Source organism: Ammodytes marinus (assembly GCF_949987685.1).
Source record: "Ammodytes marinus genome assembly, chromosome: 2".
Taxonomy (NCBI): Eukaryota; Metazoa; Chordata; class Actinopteri; order Uranoscopiformes; family Ammodytidae; genus Ammodytes; species Ammodytes marinus.
This window is the reverse complement of record NC_137231.1, coordinates 37,006,313-37,031,312: the sequence shown is the minus strand read 5'-3', so window position 1 is coordinate 37,031,312 and position 25,000 is coordinate 37,006,313. Positions and strand designations below refer to the sequence as shown.

The window sequence follows — 25,000 nt, the reverse complement described above, 5'->3', positions numbered from 1 at the left end:
CTTAAACATTTCCTGATTTGAGAAACATTTGCTCTTCACATCAGAGGACCAGCTCATCTTATCTCAGTGTTTGACATGAAACTATAATTCTCAGCACTCACTCTCTCTCTCCTGCAGATATTGACTTTGTGTTGCTTTGTTTTTATCTTATAAACCACAAAAACCTGGAGGACATTATACAACACCTGAACTCCTCATCCTGCTGCCTTGACATTCTGCCCACAGGCTTCTTTAAAACTGTTTTTAGCTGTATGGCCTCAGATATTCTACAAATTGTCAACATGTCCCTTCAGACAGGTGTATTCCCACAGGCCCTGAAAACAGCAGTCATCAAGCCACTCCTAAAAAAGAACAATCTAGATACATCACTCATGAAAAACTATAGGCCCATATCTAACCTACCATTTTTAAGTAAAATCATTGAAAAAGCTGTTTATCAACAGCTAAATAACTACTTCCAGTCAGGATTCCGACAACACCACAGCACTGAGACTGCTCTGGTTAGGGTCCTCAATGACATCCATTTAAACACAGACAGTGGCAAAAGTTCTGTCTTAGTTTTACTGGATCTCAGTGCCGCTTTTGACACAGTTGACCACAGCATATTACTAGATCAACTAGCAAACTGGGTTGGACTTTCTGGAACTGTACTGAGCTGGTTTGAATCCTACTTAAAGGATAGAGACTACTATGTGTCAATAGGCAATTTCACATCCGAGCGAACAAATATTGAATGCGGAGTCCCCCAAGGTTCCATTCTTGGGCCTCTTCTGTTTAACATCTACATGCTCCCACTAGCTCAGATTATGAATAAGAACAAATTATGCTACCATAACTATGCAGACGACACACAAATTTACATAACCATATCACCAGGAGACTACAGTCCGATACAGGCACTGAGTAAGTGCATTGAACAAATCAATGATTGGATGTGCCAAAATTTCCTTCAATTGAACAATGACAAAACTGAAGTAATTGTTTTTGGTGCCAAAGATGAACAATTAAAAGTCAGCGCACAGCTTACATCCGTTATGTTAGAAACCACACCCCAAGCCAGAAATCTTGGTGTTGTCGTAGACTCCGACTTGAATTTCAGGAAACACATTAAATAAATTAATAAATCAGCCTACTACCACCTAAAAAACATATCAAGAATTAAAGGGCTTATGTCACAGCAAGATTTAGAAAAACTTGTCCATGCATTTATCTTTAGTAGACTTGACTACTGTAATAGTGTATTTGCAGGCCTTCCAAAAAAATCTATCAGGCAGCTTCAGCTAATTCAGAACGCTGCTGCTCGAGTCCTCACTAGGACCAAAAAAGTGGATCACATTACCCCAGTTCTGAGGTCTTTACACTGGCTTCCAGTCACTCAAAGAATTGATTTCAAAATACTGATGTTGGTTTATAAAGCACTAAATGGTTTAGGGCCAAAATACATTACTGATCTGCTGATACGTTATGAACCGTCCAGAGCCCTTAGGTCGTCTGGGACAGGTCTACTTACAGTCCCTAGAGTAAGGACTAGACAAGGAGAAGCAGCTTTTAGTTATTATGCACCAAGAATCTGGAACAAACTCCCAGAGAACTTGAGGTCTGCTGCAACTCTCAGTTCTTTTAAATCGAGTCTGAAGACTTTTTTGTTTCCTTTTTAACCTGCAATTTTTATTTTATTTGCTTCTTTTATTTGCTTTTAAATGTTTTATAATGTGTTTTATGTATTCTAATCTTGCCCCTGTAAAGCACTTTGAGTGGCCTTGTGTCTGAATTGTGCTATATAAATAAACTTGCCTTGCCTTGCCTTGCCTTTAGTTTTGCAATTGAAGGGAGAGAAAATGCCATGATAGGGATGTCAACAATGTCTCGACTTAACAGACGATTTTCCACTCATGCTGAAGTCGACTCTAAAAATAAAAAATCGTGTGTACATTAAAATTCTTCACATCTAGTCTAGTGCAGGAGAATTTTTTCAAACTAGAAGAAAAAAGTTGCAGAGCAAAAAAAGCAGCATAAAGTTAAAACGCTTGTCCAGTGAGACGGTGTAAGTACTGGGCAGATAAAGTCATTAAGAGCTCTAAACACAATAGCCAAACACCTTCATTTTTTTGCATCTGAAACAGCTGAAGAACATCTGTGACAAAATAGAACCAACAATTTCTGTTATAAACAAGTGGACCACTGTTTTATGAATAAGAATAATAAAAGCTTTTATAATGTGTTTATGTATAGAGCTAATCTACACTGTTTAATACTATTAATCACATCTGGACTTACCGAGCCTTTCTGCAGTTCCTCACAGCTGGAATCAGTCTCAGTCGTCCCTGGTCTGATGCGTTGTACTTCTCCAGGTCCAACTCATCCAGAACCTCCTCTGACATCTGCAGCATGTAGGCCAGAGCAGAGCAGTGGATCTCAGAGAGTTTCTCCTTTGATCTGTTCCCTGACTTCAGGAACTCTTGGATCTCCTGATGAACCGATTGGTCGTTCATCTCTGTCAGACAGTGGAAGATGTTGATGCTTCTGTCAGGAGAGATCATAGCACTGTTCATCTCCTTCAGGTTGTTGATGGCTCTCTGGATGGTTTCTGGCCTTTTACCCAGCAGGCGGAAGAGACTCTGGAGGATTCCTGGACTGTTGTCTGTTTGACCCAGCAGGCCTCCTAAGAGACTCTGGTTGGACTCCAGAGAGAGGCCATGAAGGAAGCGGACAAACAGGTCCAGGTGGCCGTTTTTGCTTTTGAGTGATTTCTCCATGACTCTCTTCAGGAAGACATCCAGGGATTCATTATTTGTGTCCCAGTCTTCTCCCAAGAAACCCTTCAGTACCTCTGTGTTGTTGGTGGTGAAACAGTGGAACATGTAGACCGCAGCCAGAAACTCCTGAATGCTCAGATGAACAAAGCTGTAGACAGTTTTATCAAAGATCACACTCTCTTCTCTTTTGAAGATCTCGGTACAAACTCCTGAGTACACAGAGGCCTCTGTGACATCCAGACCACACTGCTCCAGGTCTTCTTGGTAGAACATGATGTTTCCTTTCTGCAGCTGTTCAAACGCCAGCCTCCCCAGCTTCAGAAGAACTTCCCTGTCGGCCTCTGTCAGCTCCTGTGGACTCGTCTCATGTCCCTCTTCATACTTCTGCTTCTTCCTCTTTGTCTGAACCAACATGAAGTGTGAGAACATGTCAGTCAGGGTCTTGGGCAGCTCTCCTCTCTGGCCTGTAGTCAAGATGTGCTCCAGAACTGTAGCAGTGATCCAGCAGAAGACTGGGATTAGACACATGATGTGGAGGCTCCTGGTTGTTTCGATGTGCGAGATGATTTTGGTGGACAGCTTTTTATCACTGACTCTCCTCTTGAAGTACTCCTCCTTCTGTGGGTCAGTGAAGCCTCGTACTTCTGTCACCCTGTCAACACATGTAGGAGGGATCTGATTGGCTGCTGCAGGTCGGGAAGTTATCCAGATGAGAGCCGAGGGAAGCAGATTCCCCTGGATGAGGTTTGTCAGCAGCACGTTGACTGATGACTTCTGCGTGACATCAGACACAACCTCATTGTTGTGGAAATCCAGTGAAAGTCTGCTTTCATCCAGACCGTCAAAGATGAACAAAACTTTACAGACAGCGAGCTTCTCTGCTGTGACCTTCTGTAATGTTGGATGGAAAACCTGGAGCAGCTTGAGAAGACTGTACTGCTCATCTTTGACCAAGTTCAGCTCCCTGAACGAAAGCAGAATCAGCAGACTGACATCTTGGTTTTCTAAGCCCTCTGCCCAGTCCAGAGTGAACTTCTGCACTGAGAAGGTTTTTCCAATTCCAGCGACGCCGTTCGTCAGGACGACTCTGATGTGTTTGATGGGTCCCTGTTGGTCTGGTAAGGCTTTAAAGATGTCGTGGCACTTGATTGGAGTGTCATGGAGGGTCCTCTTCTTGGAAGCGGTCTCAAGCTGCCTCACCTCATGTTGGGTATTAACCTCTTCACTCAGTCCCTCTGTGATGTAGAGCTCAGTGTAGATCCTGTTGAGGAGAGTTCCACTTCCTGCTTTATCAGTTCCTTCAGTCACATGTTCACATCTCCTCTTCAGACTGATCTTATGTTCATCTAGAACCTCCTGCAGACCACCACTCACTAAGGAAGAGACAAAACAAAGAACATGTGACAGTAATGGTTTTAAATTCCAACAATTAACATGTTAAATTCTGACTACCGTAATTTTCGGACTATAAGCCGCGCCTTTTTCCCCATTTTTCGACCCTGCGGCTTATATAACGGTGCGGCTAATAATATAATAATTACACAGAACAGTATATGTTCTGTAGCTACTAGGGATGGGCGTTAGTAATGAGTAGACTCCAGGTGAGCATGCAAGGTGCTCTCCACTTGGAAAGAAAAGTAAAGAAGAAGCAAGGCTTACTTCAGGCACATTCGCTCCGAGCCAACAACAGTTAAGAAGCCTTCAATAGGGAATATGGGGATGAGATTCAAAAACCGACCGGTGTAACGTTCCGTTAAAGATCTCCTATTATACTACTTTTCTGGTCTTAATTTCTTGTTAAATACTGCTATAGAGCAACCTGACACGAATCACATCACAAAAAACCATGTAGATTTTCGGGACACTCTTCCTCTCACCCTAGCGAGTACAGCAGTAACTCTCCACACACTGCTCTGTGCTTCTCCGCCCCTCCCCCCCTCCTGCAAACCGCACTCCGTTGCGATTGGTTACCTTCGTTCCGGAACATTCGAGGGAAGATTTCAGAGAAGGAAGGTGGGGGCATGGCCGGAGCTTGCCTGAGCAGCACATTGCCTGGATGGAAACATCCGCTATTCGTGACGACACGAATATCAGGAAATTCCGACCGGTTTGAACACATGATTTCTCGACCGGCTGCCCTAGTGTTTAGTGCTCTGCACAGCCACCCCAGACGGTCAGCAGGGAATACTTCTAAATGCATGTACGTCATTATTTGATAAGCTAGTATGGTTAAACATGACTATAAATCATTATAACAACGTTTATAGGTCATAAAAGTCAAAAAGTATCATAGGTCCTCTTTAATGAGGAATTAGTCGTGGTAATTATTCACGGACACGGAGTGAGCATTACGCGGTTGGATATACAACTACTAAGTCTACTGCTTTCGTGAGTTATTTATATGTATTTAAATAGGACAATCATTATATATTATTTTCTGCCCTTCTTATTTTATATAAAAATCCTTAATATCATATGGTAACTGTGACTGTTTGACATAAGCATTGAGTGCTTTATTGCGGTGAACCGTTATTCTGCAGACAGATGCGCTGCGTTCTAAAAATAGAAAAAAGTTTAACAAGGAATCGATTGGTCCTCGAGGAATGCAAGCGATCACACGAGTAGCGAAAACACTCGTGCCCATCCCTAGTAGCTACTATTGCACTAAATGGTAACACTTGAATACGTTATGCAAATATGCAACTTGTTTGTTGAAATGTTAATAAATGGGAGCTTCCTCAAGCAGCCATCTCTTTCCCGACAATCCCCTCTGTGCACGAATCTTACATATGGTAATTAAACATTAAAACACCTGCGGCTTATAGTCCAGTGTGGCTTATAGTGCGGAAAATACGGTATGTATGCCATTATGTCAACTGGGCCAAAACGTTGAGTCTACTACTAGATACAGACAAGGATGCTATGACTAGATGACAGTTCTTTTGCCTCTCTACATGAGGCCTAAAATGGCTGCCTCCTCCATGTTGGATTCAAACCATATTATTTCAGACATGATGACATCAGCTGACAGATCTTCAGTCTTACTTTGTGCAGTGCTGCTCTGACTGTCTGTCTGCAGTCCAGGTCTGGTTCTGGATCTTTGTCCACATTCAGGAGTCATCTTCCTATGGAGACATTTCTTTATTAATAAAGAAGTTGATGATGCTGAAACAAATATCCAGATGTGCCCACAGATCTCAGAGAAGAGCAATAATAAAAATAATGGATAGTATTTATATAGCGCCTTTTTGGAAGTCACTCAAAGAGTTGTTGCTTTTGTGTTGAAATTTAACATTCAGTCTTAAAGTAAGATTATTCTGTTTCCTTTGCGTGTTTGTTGGTACTTGCTGTGTTTTCCTGGACTCAATTTAAATTGCTTTACTGGATTTTGACTAACTAATAACTGACCACGGATTTTAGATTACGGACTCGGATATATCTGCACATTCATCTAGATCTGGAGACATTATACCGGTACTTATAATCCAAATGATTGCTGATTATGATAAACTGGAAATTTACCAATTTATTTATTTTTATCTTCCACTTTTTTTTAAAGATTATTTTTGGGGCCTTTTTTATGCTTTTTATTAGACAGTTTTGGAGAGACAGGTAAAATGAGGCCCTATGGGAAGATGGGGGCTCTGACCACTACACCACAAGAGCCTGTCTTAAACAAGGCTCCCGCTCCGTTTCCCTCACCTGGAGGGATAGGCTTCTCAAATCGTGTTGCTGCACTACACTGAAATCTGCGACCAATATGAATATGTGACCATAGAGCCTGCATGCGCAAACTGAAAATCGGACTGGGTGTGCGACCAGACCAAAAGCAGTAATGAAAAGTATATAAAAACGTCTTTCTTTGCACTGATGGTCTCGTTTGCTGTTAAAAGTAATTTATGACTATCAGAGGAAACATGAGGCTGTTTAAAAGATGTTTAAATGTTACTCGTAGTGGCTTTAAGTGTTTGTATTAAATACTCAGGTACTGCTCTGTTGGTGGACAGGGGGCGGGGGGTAATTTTCTGTATGAAAAGTGCTCTATAAATAAAGTTTATATAAATTATACCCTGACTAAATGTTTTGTCCTCTTTTGGGATTTTGACGTGGTGGCCGGACACAGCAAAACGTTACCAGCTGAATGAGTTAGTATCAGTTCACTCACTGTGTGTCTGAGGGTCCAGGTTCATTACTGAAGTCTGGAGGATAATCTTTGGACCAGTCACTCTTCATAGACAGACAGCTGGAGACTCCAGACTCTGATCTCTGTCCCTGGTACTGAACCCTGCAAACACAAACATGTTTTTATTTACAGTGCATACGGAAAGTATTCACAGCGCTTCACTTTTTCTGCATTTCGTTATGTTATGGAATAACGCTGGATTAAATTAATATTTTTTCTAATTCTACACATAAAACCCCATTGAGAAGTTTACTAATGTATCAAAATAAAATAAAAAAATAAATAATCACTTGCACATAAGTATTTTACATCCTCTGCGATCAGGTGCATTCTGTTTCTACTGATCATAGTTTAGTTTAGTTTATTTATTTAGCACACATTAACAATTAATGGTGCAAGGAGGGAACGAAGCCCAATGGGCTTGTACAGAGTTCCACCCCTATCAATAATCACAATGAAATCATATTCAGGCTAACAAATAAACTCTAGAAATTAAGGAGACAAGGTACATAAATACTCAAAATAATCAAAAATAGATGGAAAAAAAAATGTGATAAATACATGTCAAAGATAATGAAAAAATTAGAAAGAAAAAGAAAAAGAAAAAAACAAAGGAGAAGACAGGAGGTTATTAGAAGATTCACAAAAAGATAAGATGTTTTTTAAGCTGCTTTTTAAAGAGTGAGTGGGATGATATGGATCTTAAAAGGGGAGGTAAGACATTCCATAAAGCCGGGCCTCTATAATATATACTAAATTGATGATGTGATGTGCGGGAAAAGGGTAAAGATAAGTTGTTATTGGTGCTCTGTCTAGTGCGATGTGAATGTACGTTAAATGAATAAGTAAACAAAGTCTGAAAGCTTTCCGGGAGATCTTGGTTTCTGTAAATAAACTTGTGAATGAATAAACATATGAGATAGATATTCAATTTGTGAATTGGAAATATATAAAAATGAATAAAAAGTGGTGCTGACGGAGCATATCTGTTTGAATGTGAGATGAATCTTAAAAATCGCTTCTGAATAATACATAATTTTTTGAGATGGTTGGGATATGATGCTGCCCAGACCAGATTACAGTAGTTCAGGAAAGGAAACAAAAAACTATAATATAAAGTTAAATGGGCAGAAGGATGAATTAAAGGACAAACTTTCCTTAATATGCCCATCATCTTTGTGGACCTTTTGCAAACCAGGTCTATGTGATTTGACCAATTAAGTCTTTCGTCAACTAGAATTCCCAAAAATTTAGTAGCCTTTACTTGTATAATTTCTGATCCGTTAATAAGTACTTTTGCTTGTTCTTTGGGGTAAGACTTGTTTATGTTGCAAAAGATCACAAAGTTACATTTCTTCACATTAAGTGTTAATTTATTAATTTGAAACCATTTGGCAATAGAGCATAATTCATCATTCACACAGTCAATCAAATAATTAAAATCAATATGAGTTGCTATGAGATTAGTGTCATCAGCAAATAATACAGGAAAAAGATGTTTGCAAGACATGGCTAAATCGTTTATATAGATCAAAAATAATAAAGGGCCCAGTATTGAGCCCTGTGGCACCCCATGTATAATTCTGGACTTGGTAGAAGAATAGCCATTAAGCGACACATACTGTTCTCTGTTAGTTAAGTAATTCTTAAACCAGTTCAGGGCAATATCCTCCACTCCATATCTATTTAATTTGCTAATCAGAATACTGTGGTTAACCGTATCGAACGCTTTACTTAAATCCAAAAATATCCCAATGGCAAACTCACCATTGTCCATAGCTGTTGAAATTATATTAGTTATCTGGAGTAATGCATGCTCTGTTGAATGTTTTTTACGAAATCCATACTGGTGAGCATATAGGATCCTATTATCAGTTAAGTGCTTGGATATTCTTGCATAAACTAATTTCTCCAATAATTTAGAGATGCAAGGCAGGATTGATATAGGTCTATAGTTCCCGAAATCATCAGTAGCACCTGTTTTGAAAATAGGGATAACTTTAGCAATTTTAAGATGGAGGGGAATAATTCCAGATTGGAGTGATAAAGAAAGAATATGGGTTAGCGGTTGAATTAAATGATCAGTGGTTTCTTTTAACAAAATGCTCTTTATGCCATCATGACCTGGGGCTGAATTATTTAATTCCATGATGATATTATGGACCTCCTGTGTAGTTGGAGGTACAAAGGTATTGAGAGGAGGATATTGCCCCTTAATCAAGTTACAAGGGTTCTCATTTGTACCCAAGATACTTGATGCCAGATCACAGCCAACATTAACAAAAAAATTATTAAAGCCATCAGCTATTTCGTTAGGGTTTGAGAGAATTCTCTCTTTCCCACGCATCTCTACAGGTGCAGTTACTTCTGATTTCTTGTGATTCAACAAATGATTAATGAGGTTCCAGGTTGACTTGATATCGTTTGAATCATCCTTGAGATATTTCTACAGCTTCATTGGAGTCCACCTGAGGTTAATTCTGTTATTTAGAAAGGCACACACCAGGTCTATTTAAGGTCCCACTGTTATTTAATATTTAATATTTGAAGATTTCATATAAAATAACCTTTGTGGACACAGGCTATTTTGTAATTCACTGTGGATTGTTAAAATAAAATGACAAAAGGTAATTGAAAGCAAAGTCATATTTTTGTTGTTATCTTTGCCTTTTTTGTTGTTGATCTGTAAATGATCCGTGAATCAAATCCATGACACGATCCGAACCGTGAGTTTTGTGATCTGTGCAGCCCTATCAGTGTATGAACTACACAGCAGACTGGAGTCTGTCACAGAGACAAACAGAGTGAAGGCTGACTCATATTTGACACTTCTCATGGCGGCGGAAGGAGGTAGAGCTGCTGCTCGTGGTAGAATTAGATCGAAACCTGATATATACACGGCTTCGGATGGGAAAGTTATTGTGGAAGACGAACTCTTAAACTTTCTTGTTGTCAAAATGAAAACTATATGTCAAGATGAAATTGTTTTAATGGTTGTAAACCACTTCGGCACCGAGTGGATTGAGAACTCCAAGAGAGTGCTGTTTGAACTCTGCCCAAACAATCAGCGCAATGTGACACACAAAGGGGCGCAAAAAGACGCAAACAATGTCAAAAGCTGTCTGAAACTGCTTAACGATGTTGGTGAAAATGTCCCTCGTTTTGTGTCTCATCACCTCGACGAGCTCCCGCCAGTGACTTTCAATAGCCTGGATGTTTCTTGCCTGCTTGGCAGAATTGAACATCTTAGCGCGGAGGTTGGAGTTATGAAGCAGGCTATGTTTACGCAGACAAGTGCCTGCGAGGATCTCCGTGCAGTAACAGCTGATATTAGTCAACGCCTGTACGTGATCGAGAAGCCAGGTACGAGCGGAGGGACTGCGCCTACCCAGTCGGAGGTGAACCATGCCTGCGGAAGCGGGGAGACCACCAGCCGGGGCCCTGACAGTGCAACCCCGGCTCCTGACAGGACTACCAACGCAGCAACGGGAGCCACAAATGTGAATGGCGCGGCAGTGTCACCGACGTGGACTCGTGTGGTGAAGGAGGGTCGCCGGTTAAAACATGCCACTGGGAAGTCTCCTATGCCATCCAAACCCCGCCTGAACCCCTCTAGAGAGAAGAAGACAAGCGGGATTGTTGGAACGGGTGCTGGGGGAAGCATACAAGCCATAACAACAAAGTCGGTGAGTGTTTTTGCTACACGCTTCTCGCCTGACTTGGAGCCGCACTCACTGGCTAGTTACTTGAGAGAGAAACTAGGCCGTGACGTCACTTGTGAAAAGCTAGACACTGTACAGACCCGATTCAGCTCATTCAAAATAACCGCCGTATGCAAAGAGGTGGGTGAAATGTATGAGCCGCAGCTGTGGCCTGAAGGGACTTTTGTGAGGGGCTTCTTTGAGGTGCGCAAACCCAGGGTTGCCGCATGTCCAGTGGGTGATCATGCAGGGAATGTGGTGTCTGTGAACGAGACTGTAATGTAGATATGTCTGTGTCTCCTATGACCGGTATTAGAGTTGTGTCATACAACTCGCGTGGCCTGCGCCTCGGACATGGGGCAGGGGACAAAGCGCAGCGAATTGTAATTGACAAGCTCTTGGAGAACACAGACATCTTGTGCATACAAGAAACATTTTTAGCGAAACAAGACCTAGATCAGCTGAACTCTGTCAATAATGACTTCCATGGGGCAGGGGAGTCTACAACAGATCTAAGCACTGGAATACTGCGGGGAAGAATTCCTGGGGGAGTGGCCATACTTTGGCATAAGAAATACGATCCACTGATCAGTGTGATTCGGCTTGAGGTTGACTGGGGTATTGCCATCAAAGTTGTTCATAATGACAAAGCTTTTGTTATTTTAAATGTTTATACTCCTTATGAATGTTACAAAAATGAGGATGAATATATTAACCGGCTTGGTTTTATTAGCTCTTTTATTAAAGAAAATGAATGTACATGTATATTTATTGTGGGCGACATGAATGCTGATATCTCTGACAAGAAATCCCTGTTTGGCCAACACTTAGTGCAGTTTTGTGATGACAGCAAGCTGGTTCTCTCCAGCAAAGTACTCTTGCCTGTAGATAGCTACACATATACAAGTGAAGCATGGCATACAACGTCCTGGCTGGATCACTGTGTATGTACAGATGATGCTCACGACTGTTTAGATAAAATTGAGATCATGTATGGGATGGCTACAACGGATCACATACCTGTATCATTGGTATTAAATTTTAAGAATGTACCTGAGTTGTCCAGCTATGATAACCATGAACCAATAGGAAAACTAAATTGGGCAAGGATGACAGAAAAGGACCTCTGGCATTACAAGTCATTGACTGAAAATGTTTTTAGTAATGCTAATATCCCATCTGATGCTATCCTATGTGATGACATTAACTGTAAGAACCAGAATCATGGGAAAGATCTGTGTATGATATATGAGAAGATTGTGAACTGTCTTATTAGTAGTGGTAAGCTTTTCTGCAATAAAAGTGGTAAACAACATAATGTCAGACCAGGATGGAATGAATATGTGTATGAACTCCATGCAGAGGCCAAATAAGCTTTTAAAACATGGGTGTTATCAGGGAGAGCTAGGCATGGTCCTGAGTGTGAGCGCAAGAAACAGGCAAATGCAAGATTCAAATATGCTGTACGCTTTATTAAAAGAAACGAGCAGGCTATGAGGGCTAACTCCATGGCTAAAAAGCTTCAGCAGAATAATTCCAATGATTTCTGGAAAGAAGTGAAGGTTATTAATAACAGTAAGGTGCCGTTGCCATCTAGTATTGCTGGAATCACTGGACCTGAAAATATTGCAGAGCTTTGGAGAAAACATTATAGTGACATTTTTAACTGTGTAAGAGTGAGGAATTTAATGCTGAAAAGGTTCTTTTTAATGATGGGGTGATTATCAGACCTGATGAGGTGTGCTATGCCATTGAGAAGCTGTCTATGAACAAAGCATGTGGTCTTGACCAGATAACAGCAGAACATCTAAAACATGCTTGTGGTAGAATACCTGTCTTGCTTGCTATGTGTTTTACTGGTTTGTTGATGCATGGCATACTACCTGACTCTATGTTGTCCGTATTGTTAGTGCCAGTGATTAAAGTCAAAACTGGGAAAATCTCCAGCATAGATAACTACAGGCCAATTGCTCTGGCTAGCATACTATCTAAAGTTTTAGAAATAATTATTTTAGATAGGATTAGTGAGTATGTGGAAACCACTGACAACCAGTTTGGTTTTAAAAGTAAACTTGGAACAGATCATTGTATATATGCACTTAAAGAAGTCATAAGTAAATACAGACGACAGAACTCTACCATGTTTATGTGCTTCTTAGATGCATCAAAAGCCTTTGATAGGATAAACCATGGTAAGATGTTTGCCAAACTACAAGAACGAGGAGTTCCACCTTACCTGATAAGGATTTTGCAGTTCTGGTACACACACCAAACCATGCAAATTAGATGGGGCAGTAGTTTATCTGCACCCTTTCAAGTCACCAATGGGGTGAGACAGGGTGGCATCTTGTCACCTGTCTTCTTCAATGTGTATATGGATGATCTTTCTAAGAAGCTTAACGGATGTAAGACTGGTTGTATGGTGGGAGACAGTCTTATAAACCACCTCATTTACGCTGATGATTTGGTCATCATGTCTCCATATAGTGCTGGGCTACAGCAACTGCTTAAAGTGTGCTCTAGCTACGGAGTTCAATATGACATCAAGTTCAATCCTAAGAAGAGCGTTATTATGATTGCTAAAACTAAGGAGGATCAAAAGCTAACGTTTCCTTCATTCTCACTGTCAGACTGTACTCTAGAGGTGGTTAGGAAGGTACGTTATTTAGGTCACATCATCACTGATGATCTATGTGATGATGATGATGTTCAGCGCCAGTGCTGTAAGCTTTACGCACAGGCCAATATGTTGGCACGCAAATTTCATATGTGCACGGATGATGTTAAAGTTAGTCTCTTCAGAGCCTACTGTACCCCATTTTACACAGCTCACCTCTGGTGTAAATATAGAACAGCAAAACTGAAAAAGTTACATGTAGCGTATAACGATGCGTTTAGGATCCTCCTTAAGCTTCCTAGATGGACTAGTGCTAGCTCTTTGTTTGTGACTAGTAATGTCCCCACCTTTCATGCTGTGTTGAGGAATTTAATGTATACATTTATGTGTCGACTTTTAAATTCAAAAAACAAACTAATAATTGCACTCACTGACACTAAACAGAGTGATACAAGGTTCTCCTCTGGGCTGTGGAAACATTGGAATCGATGCTTGTATGTATTTTAATTTGTGTTGTCATGTATTTGTATTGTATTTTATATGGAACTTTGAGTCCGGAATAAAGTATTCATTCATTCATTCATATTCAGGCTCCCTCTCACCTCCTACTCTCTGGTTAAAATGAATGAATACTTTATTCCGGACTCAAAGTTCCATATAAAAGATAATACAAATACAAGTCAACAAAGATTAAAATACATACAAGCATCGGCTGCTCTACCTTAAGCCAGTTTAAAACAACAACTGCGTTTGTAGTAAGCCTTCAGCCTGACACAGCAAACGTTACCAGCTGAATGAGTTAGTATCAGTTCACTTACTGTGTGTCTGAGGGTCCAGGTTCATTACTGAAGGCCAGAGGAGATTCTTTGGACATGTTACTCTTCATAGACAGACAGCTGAAGACTCCAGACTCTGATCTCTGTCCCTGGTACTGAACTCTGCAAACACAAACATGTTTTTATTGACATCACATGAATCCTTGATAAATTCTCAGAGTAGGGCTGGGCAATATGGCCTGAATATAAAATCTTTTTATACAAAGAAAAAGCTGTTTTGGGCAATAAAATCATTTTTTTTACAAATCAGGAAGCTTCAAATACACAAACTGCAGCTGTGGAGAATTAGGAGGTTTAACGTTTGTAACATGTTCTTAGATTAGATGACAGTGTCACAGCATCCAAACGAGTGGGATAAGATCTACCGAGTTGTTTATTCGCATTCCAAAAAACGCCGTTTTTTTCCAACTTTGTGCTTTATTTTAAAAACATGAATAAAAAGTCAGTTCACTCACTGTGTGTCTGAGGGTCCAGGTTCATTACTGATGTCTGGAGGATGAGGCATAGACCAGTCACTCTTCATAGACAGACAGCTGGAGACTCCAGACTCTGCTCTGTCCTCTTCCTCCATGTTAACACTGATCCTCTGGACTTCAGTCAGTCTAAACATTCATACCAACACAGGCACAGGAGTCTACCTGTCTACAGGGAAGCAAAACAAAACACTAATAGAGCGGTTTCAACAATGTGGAAAGCACCTCTCCCTTAAAGCTGGGGTTTATGATTTCTGATTGGTCAAAGTGAACATGAGCGGTGCACTTTGACCAATCAGAGCGAGGCTCATATTCTAAAAAAAAAAATCCGATTCTCTTTTCTTATTGGCTGTTGGGACTGTCCATTCACTTTGGCACGACTTTGTTGGTGTAGAGCGTGTCAGGGAGGGACCATAGGGGAGGGACCATAGAGAACAAGTGGAGCGGTTGAGGTATTTGGATTCGGATCTCTATCCCAACTGCTATTTTCTCCGAAATCATATACCCCAGCTAAAGGTGTGTGTGTGTGTGTGTGTGTGTGTGTGTGTGTGTGTGTGTGTGTGTGTGTGTGTGTGTCTGTATGTCTGTCTGTGACGTGTCAAGAACAATTAGTAGCACAATCGCTCTAACTCTCTCACCACACACACACACGTTTATTTTAGACATTTACACGGATTGTGAAATCAGAACAGAAAGAAGAGAAACAGGTTTGTTCAGGAGTCACCAGCAAGACACACCCACACACACACACACACACACACACACACACACACACACACACACACACACACACACACACACACACACACACACACACACACACACACACACACACACACACACACACACACACACACACACACACACACACACACACACACACACACACACACACACCTTGTTTTCTTGGCTCAGGTTTGTTGTTATTCAGACAATAGGAACTTTGTGTCCACAGGTTAATCAAACTGTTGAGTTCGTTTGAACATTTCTTTCATCTACAGTTTACAGGAGAAAAAGACTCAGAGATTGTGACAATAAAATAATATTAATGTTGTATTAACACTCACCCTGCCTCGGCCTTAAGTTTCCCTCCGTCTGCTCTGCCGACTCAAAATGGAGTCTGAACGGACTGAATACTTTCACTTACAGGGTAACCTCCCTCACCTGTTGCTCCTCCCCTTTGTTTACTAGAAATCAGGTGTGTATCTGTGTGTGTGTGTGTGTGTGTGTGTGTGTGTGTGTGTGTGTGTGTGTGTGTGTGTGTGTGTGTGTGTGTGTATCTGTGTGTGTGTGTGTTTGATGAACATTCCGCCCTTGAAATGAACATTCTAACAACTTAAAATGTTCCCACTAGAACCAACCGACAAAAGCACAACAAAGCATATTTAGGACTTTTTTGACATTTCTTTTTGACATTTTTCCTACTATTGCTAGCTAACGCATTGATACAGTTGGGAAGTCCCTCCCCTACTATGACTAACGACACAACGCATCAATACAGTTGGAGAGAAATTATACACTCACTTAGTTAGGCATTAATATAAGGTTCCACATCTGTAGTAATGATTTTTCTTTGTGTGCAAACATTCCAAAAAAGTTGCTACAGAACCTACACTTCAGTGTCTTGAAAATGTCTGCAGAGGTAGAGGCAAACTATACTTAAAGATCTCCTATTATACTATTTTTCTGGTCTTCATTTTTTATTTACGATTCCTATACAGCAGCCTGACACGAATCACCGCACAAAACATTATGTAGATTGTCGGGAAACTCTTCCTGTCATCTGGGGTCATTCTCTGTCAACACTCGCCTCGTCTTTCTCTGCCCCCCTCCCGCCAACCCCACTCTGTTGTTATTGGTTACCGTCCTGAAGACCTGCAAAGGGAGCGGGCCTGAGCGTGCAGCAGCAGCATTATCATACATGGAAAATCCGCTTTATTAACGTCACGTGATCCAGGAAGTTTGAACAAATGAATGGCGACCGGAGTCCCTAGTGTTGAGCGCTTTGCACTGCCATCCCAGACGATCGGCAGGGGAAATATCTTAATGCATGTACGTCATTATTTGACACTTTCATATGGTTTAAAATGACTATAAAACATTATAACAACATTTATAGGTCAGAAAAGACGAAAAAGCATAATAGGTGCTCTTTAGTTATCTTACTAAAAGTAGTTAGCTGATAGATAGCCTAGCTTGTAGCTAACTAAACCTAGTTATCTTAGTTATTACATCATGTATAATAACCATAGATAGTATATAATGACACTTACATTGTGGAGCGTCTGTGTTCATCACATTGTCTGCCATCTCTTAAGTTCCTCTTCTGAAGGCGAGAGGCTGAGAAGTGTCCGTTGTTCGTTCCACGATGAACTTTTTCACGGTTTAAGTTTCACTATCTACTGTATCTATCTAGATAGAAGAACTAGATCACAGGCACAATCTCATTATTTCAATAAGAGTATGAAGCTAATAGATGAAGCTAACCGCTAACCGGTAACTTAACCTGTGTGATGGCAATAGCAACTAAAGGCTACTGTCATCTAACCCGATTCTATCACCGCAAACAGAGCAGGAGCTGCTGCCCGAGACAACCATAACGTTAGCCCTTAAACTACACTGTGAGGTGCTTGTCTGTGCTTTGGCTTTATTGTTCTGCTGGATCGACTGATATTGAATATAAGGTGACGAGTGTCAGTGTTCCAATAGGATAATATAGAATATTATTCACTCACCAAAGCTGAGGACTCACTTGGAAAGAAAGGCAGCACGGCGGTCCTTCCTCTGGATCTGGTGGGACACTGCACCTCTTGCCCCTAATGTAAAAACACTACTGTAACCGTGGTAACCCTATTTTAGGTAAAGAACAGTTGCTCTGGGTTCAGGAGGAGCGGAGTGAATAAACCATTGACGACACATGAAATCAGGAATGTAATGTCAAGTCGTCATATGTTGTAAATGTTAACTTTTACTACCAAAGAGTGTTTTGAAATAATAACCATGAATTATGATTTTCATAACATTTACATTTTTTATCCAATTTTTAAAACAAACTAAATGATATCCATCATTTACCTCACATTTACATTTAAGCATAAAGCACAAATGTTCAATTGTCCCTTTAAACATGCAACACATTAATATTAACACTAACTGTGCACAATGTCACAGCTACGCTGCATGTTTCCAGCATAGACCAAATCAAAATACAAAAATTAATAAATCAAGCACTGAAATTAAATATTGTAACTATGACTTTTTTTTAAGTTTTACTCTTTAAAGGCTGCTCCCTCTCCTCCCTATCTCTCTCCTTCTCTCCGTCTCTCTCGTTCCCTCGCTCCCTCTCTCTCTCTCTCTCTTCCTCTATGCTTTAACTACAGCATTAACACTGTAATTTTTACATAAAATAAAGAAAACATATGCTTTGAATGACACCACACGTGGATATACACGCCAGTAAATATATTAGCCCATTAGCCACGTATCGGCAGACAACACAGGTCTGTTACTATAAATAGCATTAGCCGTATCGGCAGGTAACACCTGTTACTATAAATAGCCATAGCCCAACTCCGTGAAACTCACCGAAACAATGCAGGAAGCGGTTAGCCTCCGGTACACAGGTTGTCTTCCTCTCTTCAGATAATACGTCAAAGGCATTTTACACTTTAGTTTCCCTCACGTTCGTAGTTTAACTTGTTTTATAAATCAATCGTCTCTCTTTGTGTATTAATTTCATCTCATGCCGCGTCGAACTTTTCTCTCTCATGGAGGCGGGACTTAACTTTACCATCCAATGAGGAGTCTGCATTCCTCCTCATAACCAATCAAATGAATCAATGCGAGAGAAACATTGATTGACAAGCTATTTTAGCGAATAGGAATGCAGGAAATAGAATAAATAATAAAAGACCCATATAATGATGTATTATAATGATCTTATCATCAGCGGGGTTATGGGCATGTATTTATTTATGTAAACCCATTTAATGTCACTGGGTTACACTAACAACAAAACAACAAACAAAGAACTAAGGTGCGGGGTAGTGGCAAGGCATCTTCCTATAAAGGTCTATGACAGGGCAGAACACTGAGCTACACTTCATAGTCCAAAGAGAGTTTACTAAAGCAAATAAACAATTAAAGACAAATAAATAAATGTAATCTGAAACAATACAATTAAGACAAGAAGCTCTGAACTTGATATTTATCTTGCAGTATTTTAGTTGTGTCCATGTGTCTGTCTGTCTGTATGTCTGCGTGCTGTCTGTCTGTCTCTCTGTCTGCAGTGTTGTGTGCAGTGTTGTGTGGTTGAGTCTCAGTTCATTGTTGATGCAGCAGCACCACCTGCTGTCCAAACCAACAAACTACAAGCTGAAGTCAGAGGAGGACGCTCACACTCAACATGCTTTAGTTTAAAGATGGAGTCAGTGATTCTGGAGAACGCTTGTTGTCTAAATCAGTGAATATCTCCTCATGATCCACTACCTGTCTGTACTGTGTGTGGGCAGTGTTAATAGACAGCAAAGGCTCTGTAAACAGGCATGTTGCTAGCTACAGTGGGCCCCTTTTGTTTAAAAAAACCTTTGTTTACTTAACAGTTTACAGAGCCTAGGCTGGGTATTATCACCAGTTTTTATTTTGTGTGAGCTGAAAAAAAATACAGTTTTAGTTCACAGCCTAGACTCTGTATACTTGTATGTTGCTAGCTACAGTGGGCGGCCTTTGTTTACATACCAGTCTACAGAGCCTAGGCTGTGTATTAACAGAGTTTTCAGCGCACACACACACACAGCACAGACAGATAGCGGATCATGAGATATTCACATATTTTTACTGAAAGTGATTTTGACAACAAAAATTCCAAAAATCACTGACTCCACCTTTAAAGTGTTTCAGTATGAGTGAAGTGGCAAACCCCTTGTTCGCTTTAGTTATTCCTGAGGCAGAGATAGTCATCCCCCCTTTCTCTCTCTCTCTCCCCCCTCTCTCTCTCTCTCTCCCCCTCTCTTTCCCCCCCCCTCTCTCTCTCCTCCCCCCTCTCTCTCTCTCTCTCCTCCCCCCCTCTCTGTCTCCCCCCTTCTCTCTCTCCCCCCCTCTCTCTCTCTCTCTCCATTTCCACTCTGTGCTCTCTGAACTTCAACTGTCAAATAAATGTTAAAACACAAAGATAAAAAGTAAAGCCTCTGTAAACCTTGTCTGAAATAATACAAATCAATACATGATATTAAAGTTGTGTGTCTCCATCAGCTTTTACAGAAATCTGATTGGGATTAAATGTTCATAAATATCATTAAACTTAGTAGAAAGAATCTCTTTTACTGTCTAGACCGTTTGCCAGGACTGTGTGGGCGTGGCTCCCAGGCTCATGCACCAAACGGTCTCCATGGCAGCAGTCACTCAGCCATGGAATGTTTGGGCAGAGAACCGCTGTGATTGGTTCAGCCAGAGCATAAGTCCCGCCTTCTAAAACCGAATTTCTGTAACTGTCATCGAATTGAAATTACAGTATTTTCTACTGTGGATTGACAAATATGCCTAACTCTTTTCAGATGCATACTAGCATTCAGATTCCTCCCAAGATAACACAGTGAGAAGGATTTAGTGCATTAATGTTGCCAGGGTCAGTGAGGGGGAAATAGACCTCAGATATTATTGATATTAATCAGTTCAGAAAGTAGGTGGTTTGGGCATTCTCTTTTTATTACAATAAAACAAAGACACATACAGACAATCACTAACAACAACCTAACAGAAGAAAAAACAAGGTTAAAAGACATTGAAATATTTAAAAATTTGTGGCAAATTAAAACCCTCAACTATAACGGCCCTGTCTAATGTAAGAACAAGAGGAAAGCTATTCAACTATAACGGCCCTGTCTAATGTAAGAACAAGAGGAAAGCTATTCAACCATAACGGCCCAACAATTTAAGAACAAGAGGAAAGTGTAAGAGCCAGATTGCATAAATGCATAAGAAATTGTTTATGTATATTTGTGCAAGTTTTATGTTTTTATAATTCATAATAATTAACAGTTTATATTATTTACATTTGATATAAGTGTTGATAAAAAGATAAAAAGTAATTTTGCAATGTTGAATATTTTTATGTCCGATGCTTTTATTCATGCGACGATGCTGTCATTCACAGTTTGGAAGACAGCTGCCCCCGGGAGCATATTATTTCTTTACTGTGATCGTGTGACTTGCATGTTTTTTTTTACTTTTTTAGTAAATGTTAGAAAAAAAAAATTTAGTTACTACAGCTCGATTGTAGTATTAAATTAGAAGTTAACAGACGGAAAAGTAATTCAAACATTTCATCTGAGAAACCCACAGTTGAATTAGTCAGAGGATAGAAAACTACACAGCAGATTGGATTATCACAAGCAATTTAAAAAGTCAGTATTTCAAAACTATGAACAGAACCAAGGCTGGGAGGAATGCAAGTCAGATTATTGTTAAAAACAGCAGAAATTCCCCCAGCACATCCTGTGAGTCTGGTGCATTCACACACTTGTAGCTGGTTGGGCAGACCTCCACAAGAGGGCAGCATTCTCCAGGTTTCAGTGAGAAACACAAGACCAAGGTTATGGGAGGACAGATGGGCCGTGTCTGAACTGCCATACTAACGTCCTACTCATACTAATTTTGACTTCAATTTGAGTATGTGACGGTTGGGTATGCGAGTTTGGGTATGTGAGAAATTCCCGGATGAGTACTAACTTCCGGGAAGATTTTGGGTATGAATCGATCGTATACTTTTCCTACTCAACCGCCCCACAATGCACTGGGTCAATTCTACCCGCCCAGGAAAATGAAATATTTTCGAGCAAGTTGCTAGGCAACAACATTGTTTGGGGTTCCGCGATCTGACAACTGTACGCGCAGTCATTCATACACTCTTACAATAGATAAGAGATGAAGATAAATACCTAACAACATTAGAGTCACTAAGTGAAATGAGTGTTGTGAGTCTGATAGTGGAGAGAGATCAGAACAGATCGCTGTCCCACACACCGCGGCTCGTCCAGCTCAACTCACAGACAGCTGAGTGCTGATGAGCCGGACAGAGAGCGTCGGAGGGATCCTCCGCATCAAAACATCATTATTATAAAACAAGAGGTCTAAAACACAGATGATGAACACAGGACTGTAAAAATCTAGTTCAATATCTAACCTGTAGAGGGCGGTTATAAGCTTAACAGTGTCTAAACTGCCTGAATCTTATAAGAAGAAGAAGAAATTCTTCATTGCTTGAGTATACTTCAACTGAGAACGTTTTAGACGCAGCTCGCATACACAATCGATCTTTGAGTAGAGAGTATGCATGAGTATGTAGGATGTAGGACGCTAGTATGGCAGTTCAGACACGGCCTTAGTCATCAAGAATAACAGCCTTATTTAGATAAGAGTGGGAATTTAAAAGGGCAAAGAGAACTGGAATAGTGGGCTTGATTGAGATTGCAAGGGACTGTAATAAGATGTATCAACCTGACAGATAGAGACGCATGGGGCATAGGGAAACAGGTTTTATATCTAGGAGCAATCTTAACAGGAATAATAAAAGAGCTCAGTGAGTTACAGACTCTTCCCTTAGTAAGAGATGAGGCAGTAGCTTCTCCAGGCCACAAGGGGCGCTGTCATCCTCTGTATGTTCTGGTGAGGAGACGTTAACAGTCAGGCATGTGAACCAGCCTGAGGCCACAGAGTCAGCTGGCATGAAGGCAAGGCAAGTTTATTTCTAATTATATAACTAATTCAAGGCCATTCAAAGTGCTTGACAGGGGCATGAAATACATCAAGTATAGAATAGAGATTAGAAAAGTGAATAAAAAATATGAATAGAAATAAAATATTTAAATTATGAAGAAGGATGAGCGCTCCCAGAACAGATCAAAACTGATATTAAGGAAGTGACCTTCATGAACCCTGTTTCACTTTTTAGTTTCTGCTTAACATTTACCTTTAATTTAAACAATGTCTTAGAAACCTGTGAAGTAGAGTACGCCATGTTAGAAACCTGTGAAGTAGAGTACGCCATGTTAGAAACCTGTGAAGTAGAGTATACGCCATGTTGGTTGATTATTTTGTTTTGTCTTTTGTTTGTGTGTTCACTTCTACAGTTGTGTGTTTGTGTTCTTTAAAAAGAAAAAGAAAGTTTTAAAAAAAGAAATAATTGGTATGAAGAGCAGAGCAGGCGGACTGAGGCCGAGTGTGGAGGCTGAGGATTCTGGGTAAAGGTTTGTTGAACGGCTCGGTGTGGGAATAGGACCGAGATGAAAACAGACTTTCCACAGGTATTCAGAAGAGAGAGGAGGTGGTTAATGTGCTTTCTGGAGACAATCCACTGCTGGACACAACACCAGGTTTCTTCAGCAGATCATCAGAAAGCCTTCAGAGATCCTTTCTACTGTTATCAATCTATGAGTCCACTTTGTTGACTAGTTCATCATCGTTGATGGACATAGTGTGTTTGTACAGCCACACTGAAGGCTGGTGCTAGTGGATGATGGTTTAGACTTCCCTAATAGTCATGAGGGAGTCAGGTGTCAGATCAACTGATGAGGTCACATCCAGAGGAACACACAGGGAGGATGGTGGACTCTGTGTCTCACAGTTCACACACAAGCTGCTGCTTCAACCTCTGGACCATCAGGACACACACACACACACACACACACTCACACTCACTCACAGATCAACACACACTCTCTCTCATGGCTTCCATCTGTTGAGAGAAGAAGACAGACAACAGAAGTCATGAACCAGAGTTTACAGAGACTCCCTCCATCAGCACATCCAGTATAAAGAGCAGCAGAGTCTCACTGACATTTGATCCACTTTGGAAAGATTACAAATACATCAATATAAAAACATCTGGACAGAACAAATGACAGAAGGATCTCTCTCTCTCTCTCTCCCTCCCTCCCTCCCTCTCTCTCTCTCTGTCTGTCTTTATCTCCCTCTCTCTCCCTCCCTCTCTCTCCTCCCTCTCTCTCTTCCTCCCTCCCTCTCTCTCTCTCTCATGGTATCTTCTCTGCACTTCAACGAGGGCAGTCGCATACTCTGTTCCCTCCCGAAACCCTTATCTTTCCTGCTCTGCTCTCTCCTGTCTTGTGCTGTCTCTGTCTACCCTCCGAGTGTCTCTCTGCATATTCCTCCGAAAAACCTAAATTATGGATCTGATCAGCTGGGGTCTTTCTGCAATTGACCAAATTTTCTCGACGAGAAAAGGGGGCAAAGGAGAAGCCTCCTGTCCGGATGGAACCTTTACTGTTGGATACACCTGGGACGGGTGGAGCGGCTGGAACCAGATGTGTCTAGCAATACTCTCCATTGAGGACGCCGAAGACATCTACATCATTGGGCTCATGGTATCAGGTTTCCTGCTGTTTGGAGTTGGCGGATTCTTGATTTACCGCAACGGTAATAAGGCGTTGGCAGCACATCAGGCCATTGAGAAGCTGCCCGTCTTTGAGGGTTTGTGCCGGGCCGTTAATGCACAGACTCAAGTGATAAGCGAGGTGAATCGCAAGCTGGAAGTGATTCCTGGACTTATTGGGAAAGTGGATTCGATCATGGCTGCCATTAACCGGCCGTAGGCACTTGGAAAAGGCCACTGGATTTCGGATTATTAGACGGAAACCAGTGACTGTAAAACAGGCTTCATTCCAGCGCCTAGTCTCAACCAAAACAAATCACAATCTCTCGATTCGGCTCCCCACACCGTCCTTGGCGCGGTGCTATCTCTTCTCTCTCCGGGATGTTTACGTGGAGAGACGCTCTACCCCCACCCTCCCATCACCTACTTCTCCTGTGAACTCTATCTGTGACCGGGCCCCGAGGCCGTCTCCACGGCTGTCTCATAACACCTGGCGCCTGTAGACTCCCACTACGTCTGGACAGAGATAGCTTCATGGAACACACACACACACACGTAAACACATAGCACACAGTAACCCTGACTAATCAAGCCCTCTTGAATCCGTCCCCCTCTCCCTCCCTCGTTGCGGACCGGAAGCTGCGGGCGGGGCGCCTGCCGGCTGCGTACGCCCCCTGGTGCCTGGGCTGTGACACCTACCTTCCCATAAAGCCCTAACCCGTTCCTTTAATGTGCAATGTCTACGAGTCTTATTGTTTGTGGTGTTTATCATGTTGCTTATTTGTGCTAAGGTGGTTTTTCACTGATCACGCACTGCGCTCCCATAAGGAACGTAGTTCGAGATTTGCATTTTTTTGACCTATCTTCCCCTGTTGTTCTCCTTTTCCTCCTATGAAAGAGGGGCGCGGCACCGCTGCGACCCTGCAGTTACACTATCTCCTGTCCACCCATGTTATTGTCACTGTCTTGTATGTTTCTTGGAGAGGTGTGTACTGAAAAGGCAAATTTCATTGTGCTGTAACGGTGCATATGACAATAAATCTATCTAT

At 41.2% G+C, this 25,000-nt stretch overlaps 3 protein-coding genes across 4 annotated transcripts in view; 1 reads left to right on the top strand and 2 right to left on the bottom strand.

Annotated features, from left to right (window-relative positions):
* Positions 1 to 15,660, bottom strand: part of LOC307257537 (protein NLRC3-like) — a gene marked incomplete at its 3' end in the record, with an annotated part of 25,039 nt that extends 9,379 nt beyond the window's left edge. The window contains exons 1-6 of the mRNA XM_080036799.1: positions 15,634 to 15,660; positions 14,549 to 14,735; positions 14,076 to 14,195; positions 6,922 to 7,041; positions 5,802 to 5,881; positions 2,278 to 4,129 (exon numbers count right to left, since the gene is read on the bottom strand). Of these exons, the coding sequence (XP_079892925.1) occupies positions 2,278 to 4,129; positions 5,802 to 5,881; positions 6,922 to 7,041; positions 14,076 to 14,195; positions 14,549 to 14,703 (2,327 nt within the window). The 5' untranslated portion in view covers positions 14,704 to 14,735; positions 15,634 to 15,660. The remainder of the gene's footprint in view (positions 1 to 2,277; positions 4,130 to 5,801; positions 5,882 to 6,921; positions 7,042 to 14,075; positions 14,196 to 14,548; positions 14,736 to 15,633) is intronic.
* The window catches only part of l1td1 (LINE1 type transposase domain containing 1), a 66,454-nt gene that overhangs the window by 11,192 nt on the left and 30,262 nt on the right, over positions 1 to 25,000 (top strand). Inside the window, exon 1 of one of the 2 annotated variants that reach the window (XM_080048850.1) lies at positions 20,310 to 20,334. The exons of the other annotated variant lie outside the window; for it this stretch is intronic. The gene's annotated coding sequence lies outside the window, so the exon portion shown is untranslated. Of the gene's footprint in view, positions 1 to 20,309; positions 20,335 to 25,000 lie in introns of those variants that run through there. 2 annotated transcript variants of the gene reach the window in all.
* The window catches only part of LOC307266798 (NACHT, LRR and PYD domains-containing protein 12-like), a 23,987-nt gene continuing 19,314 nt past the window's right edge, over positions 20,328 to 25,000 (bottom strand). The window contains exon 10 of the mRNA XM_080048904.1: positions 20,328 to 23,297. Within this exon, the coding sequence (XP_079905030.1) occupies positions 23,285 to 23,297 (13 nt within the window). The 3' untranslated portion in view covers positions 20,328 to 23,284. The remainder of the gene's footprint in view (positions 23,298 to 25,000) is intronic.